The following is a 5,145-nucleotide window of genomic DNA, read 5'->3' on the forward strand; positions in this document are numbered from 1 at the left end:
CAGAAAATAAATTACAATACAAAATAATTTTATTTTCCTTGTTACTAAAACTAGTAAAATAAAATACCGAAATAATATCTGATTACAAAAATCAGAAAACCAAACCACAACTTAATTTTCTAGTTACTTAAACCAGAAAATAAATTATAACACAAAATTATTTTATTTTCCTTGTTACTAAAACTAGAAAATACTGTAATTTTATTTTCCTTGTTACTAAAACTAGAAAATAAAATACCACAAAACTATCTGATTACAAAAATCAGAACAAACACAAAATAATTTTCTAGTTACCAAAATCAGAAAATAAATTAAAACACAAAATAATTTTATTTCCTTTATTACTAAAACTAGAAAATAATATAATTTTATTTTCCTTGTTACTTAAAACTAGAAAAATAAAATATCAAAAGAATTTTCTGTAATACCAAATAATATTCTGAATTGTTAATGACACCAGTATCGTACTACTAGTTGTTGTCAAAGAAAAGAGACAGTATATTACTACTATCTGTCAAATAGCATAAATCACTATTTGTTTTTCCAACCAGAATATTAATTTGAAAACACAGAAAATTAAATACAATGAAGATACCCAAAAAGGAATCTGTCTTAAGATTGTTAGACAATCTTCAATGTATTTAAAAAGATTAATTCTATTGTGTACACAACAACAATTAGAATTTAAAGAAATAGAGAAAAAGGAAAGAATTTGTTTGATTACAAAAATCAAACTCGAAATAAAAATAAATAAATAAAACCACAGATTTTATTTTGTTACAAAAACAAAAATAAAATCTGATTAAATAAACATAATAAAAAACAGAATAAAATTAAACAACTTACTTGGTTAATTTATTTGAATAACTTTTCAGATCAAGTCCAGTGTTTAACACTGTGTCCTTAAGACAGATTCGTCCTCTCCACGGTGCTTTCAGAATTTGGACGTCTATCTCCCAGGATGAAATGATCTTACCACAAACAATAGCAGCACTACAAATTATTTGCCTTACGAACACACTAAGTGTTTACACTCTTTCTTTCGGAAATAACATGCAGCAAGATGAAGAATATAATTTGAAAAGGATGGAGTACGAAATTTGAGTAAAATCCAAATGGGAGGCTAGTCTATTTATAGATGTAAAGGTGGCTTTTGGTTTTGAATTGAACAGGTATGAAACCTGTTAGATTCAAATTTAAACAGATTTGAATCTGTTTATTCAAACAGATAGAAACGGGAAGGGCTCTGTTTGGATGAGCAATAAATCCAAAACAATTTAATTCTGTTTGAAAACGGGAAGGGCTCTGTTTGGATGAGCAATAAATCCAAACCAGTTTAATTTGAATTCTGGATTTTATTTTAATAAAAAATAAAATTAAATTCAAATATTTTTGGCCCAAAAAGATCAGAAGCCACACCATGCACCCGTGCCCAAGCCCAGCCCGCCCGGATGGCGGTGCGCGTGGTGATTTTTGGGTCCAATGGATCTAGCCCATTTTGCCCATAACCTCTCCCTCTAAAACACTTGGGTACCCCTTGGGGCACACCCCAAGTATCTCACCCTAAGCCTTATAAACCCTTTCAAAACTTCCCACCAAATCAATGTGGGACAAGCCAATTTACCACCTTAAGGAATTTCCACCAAAACTCCATTTCCATGGAGCACACTTTGGCTTCAATTTTCCATTCACTCGGTAATGGTTTTGAGCAACCAAATATACCACATGAATCACAACGCGGCATAGAACGCGTTACCACTTTGACCCGAGTAAATCGACACTCGGGACCCACCTAAAAAATAGACCGAACTTAAAAAAAAATCATAGTTTTATCCAGAATTTTATAACCATTTCCAACAACTTTGGCAAACAGTTTCTATGACTAATCTTCTTCTATCTATCAGAAACATGAAAATTGAAACCAGTTCATACATAGTACACATTAGGGGGTTCATTTGTAACGGTTAACGGTCGCTGTAACAGGTCGTTGTAATAACCCATTTACATGTTATAATCCCAAAAACAAATCAAGTGTTTTTACATTAGGCATCTCAACAATAATATGATGAAATACAAGACTGAAACGTTTGATTTGAAAATGAAACAACAACTCCTTACAAAAACAAACAATCTCACACTCACTTGTCACACATTGCCCACATAACTTCAAACCCAAACAAACCAAAACAAAAACAAAAAATGGGTTCATCATCATACTCTTCTTCCCTCATAGCCACTGCCTTAATTCTCTTACTCTTCCACCTCACATCCTTCCACAACAACCTAGCAGCCAAACACACTCTCCACCACAGCTACTCCACCGCCACCCGCCACCACCACAGCCGCCGCAGCCCCCCCACCACCACAACCAATCCCAGACTCCAGCAAGCTTACATTGCTCTTCAAGCATGGAAGCTTGTAATCTACTCTGACCCATACAACTTCACATCCAACTGGGTCGGTCCCTCTGTTTGCAACTACACCGGTGTATACTGTGCCCCGTTCCCCCACAACACCAAGATCACCACCGTTGCCGGCATAGATCTCAATTCTGCCGACATGGCCGGGTTCTCCTAATTTTTTTTTTTTAATTTTAATTTGAAATTTACTTTTTTAGCTGAATTAATTTTACTAGTCTCTGATTTACTTATGTCACTTACAAGTAATGAGAAATATTTTTAATAGGCTTTTCAATTTTGTGTCCCTTAATTACCTAATAAGCTTTTCTGAACCTTCTCCCATAATATTTTATTTTATTACAACGTATAAGGACTTTTTGGGACTAAATTTTTTCATCTCCAAAACTAAAAATCTTGTTATAAAAGAAAGAGAGACTTATGTGTAGATCTTAATAAGTAAACTTATTGTCTAATAGATCTTATAAGAATTAATTACATTTTTCATCAAACTCTATTAAATAACGTCACTAATTATTAATTTTCAACAACATTTTAAAAATTTTGTTATAAAAATGTCACTAATTATAAATTTTAGAGACAGTTTAAAGAAATCGTCACAAAGAAATGTTACTAATTTCTAATTTTCAGCAATAGTTTGAAAAATGTCATAGAAAAATGTCACAAATGGTAAGTTTTAGTGACAATTTATAAAAACTGTGACAAAAAAGTTACATTTTAGCGACATGCAAAAAACCATCACAAAAAATTATTTTAGCAATAATTTTATTATGACTTATTTTCAATAGAATTTGATGGGAATTAAGTTCAACTGTTAGGATCTATTAGTAGTTTACCCTATAAAAAAAGGTATTAGGAGATTAGTTTTAATTGTCACAAAAAAAAAGTCCCATAAAGTTGGAAAAATAAACTTTTAGCAACAAAATTTTAAATGTTGCTAATAAATGGACATCACATCAATTTTGATCCAAAACATTCTAATTCATTATATCCTACTTCCTCAGTAAAAATATAACAATATACTTTTAACAACTAAATTATTTTATTCTTAAAATTAATTTGATCTCTAAAATCTTAATTTTTTACCGTCAACTTTTCAATCCCGTCAAAATAACACAATTTTACATGCATCAATGTATATATATATTTTTTTGTTAATTACTAGTTTGCTATTTTTTAAAAAAAATTCTAACAGTGAGTCCTGTTTAATTTCTCCAACAGTTTCCTCCCGAACGAGCTCGGCCTTCTCTCCGACCTCGCCCTCCTCCACCTCAACAGCAACCGCTTCTGCGGACTCATCCCCCAGAGCCTCTCAAACATGACTTTCCTCTTCGAGCTCGACCTCTCCAACAACCGCTTCGTCGGTCCATTCCCGGACGTAGTCCTTTCTCTCCCAACTCTTCGCTACCTCGACCTGCGCTTCAACGAGTTCGAAGGTCCATTGCCTCCCCAACTCTTCTCGCGAAACTTCGACGCCATTTTTGTCAACAACAACCGCTTCTCTTCAGTCATTCCATCAAACTTAGGCAAAAGCTCCGCCAGCGTCTTAGTTTTCGCCAACAACAACTTCAGTGGCTGCATTCCTCCCACCATTTCCAACTTCGCCGACACTTTGGAGGAACTAGTTTTAGTTAACACTAGCTTGTTAGGTTGTTTGCCGCAGGAGGTGGGTTTTTTGTACAAACTCCGACTGCTTGATATTAGTTACAACGATATTGTGGGTACAATACCTTATAGCTTTGCAGGGTTGGCTCACTTGGAGGTTTTGAATTTGGGTCATAACATGATGAGTGGGAGTGTGCATGAAGGGATATGTATTTTGCCTAGTTTGCAAAACTTTACATTTTCTTATAACTTTTTTTGTGAGGAAGAGGGGATTTGTGGGAACTTGAGTTCTAAAGGGATTGCTTATGATGATCGTCGGAACTGTTTGCCGGAAAAGAAGTTACAGAGGAGCAAGAAGGAGTGTGATGTTGTGACTGAGCATCCTGTGGACTGTTACAGCTATCAGTGCTGTGGTGGTAGTGGTGGTGGTGCCTCAGGGCCTCTAGCTGCTCCTCCTAGTCATGGCTAGTTTGGTCTTAACTATTACCGTCTAAGATGGTGAGTGTGAAGTTGCAAGCTAGAATAAGAATCCAAATTTGGATGAGTAAGGTGATGTGTAAATACTTTCAATTTGAAGTGCTTTTATGTCTGGGTGTTCTTGCCTAGAGTTATATCTGAACCCTACATTCACTTCCTGTTTCTCAGTTAAATTCTAGTTTCTTAACTTTTTTGATTTTGAAAACCTACAAATAAAAATTATATTCGCACTCTTGAAATCTAACCAGAGAATACTTTTTGATGAGTTCCAATCTATAAAGATGGGGGAAAACGAAGAAAATAAAGTAAGTGAATGGCTTATCCTCAAATTTCTCTTTTTCATCTCAAAACACTTCTAATTATTAAATTATGTCCGAAGGTTTTCGCCCCTCAAGACTTTCACATGACTATCTCCAGGCTATTTCAAGACTTTCATATCGACAATTGTGAAAAAGGCATATAAATAAATTTTTATTTTTAAAATAAATAAATAAATTTAAAAACCCTTAAAGAGAATTTATAGGATGTGACAGTCCATTCTCATCTTAATGCAGCGTCCAAACTCAGTAGGTTCAAATTTTCAACAGTATTTGTATGATATGTATGTTATTTAAAGATCAACAATTTCTTCAAATGAATGTACGAA

General features: G+C 33.9%; 1 protein-coding gene across 1 annotated transcript; it reads left to right on the plus strand.

Moving 5' to 3' along the window:
- Positions 1-2,094: 2,094 nt before the first annotated feature.
- LOC114307399 (Leucine-rich repeat (LRR) family protein) lies at positions 2,095-4,672 on the plus strand. The gene is made up of 2 exons (XM_028252806.2): positions 2,095-2,567; positions 3,639-4,672. Exons 1-2 carry the CDS (start codon positions 2,200-2,202, stop codon positions 4,489-4,491), a joined length of 1,221 nt encoding a protein of 406 aa, XP_028108607.2. The 5' UTR covers positions 2,095-2,199; the 3' UTR covers positions 4,492-4,672.
- The last annotated feature ends 473 nt before the right edge of the window (positions 4,673-5,145 follow it).

The sequence above is a fragment of the Camellia sinensis genome, chromosome 8, assembly GCF_055761805.1.
Source record: "Camellia sinensis isolate YWXY chromosome 8, ASM5576180v1, whole genome shotgun sequence".
In the NCBI taxonomy this organism is placed as follows: Eukaryota; Viridiplantae; Streptophyta; class Magnoliopsida; order Ericales; family Theaceae; genus Camellia; species Camellia sinensis.

Bases quoted from the DNA above. Each gene is read 5' to 3' on its own strand.
- LOC114307399 (XM_028252806.2), top strand. From the start codon at position 2,200: ATGGGTTCATCATCATACTCTTCTTCCCTCATAGCCACTGCCTTAATT. The intron at 2,568-3,638 runs GTTCTCCTAATT...TTTCTCCAACAG, and splicing joins AATTCTGCCGACATGGCCGG to TTTCCTCCCGAACGAGCTCG.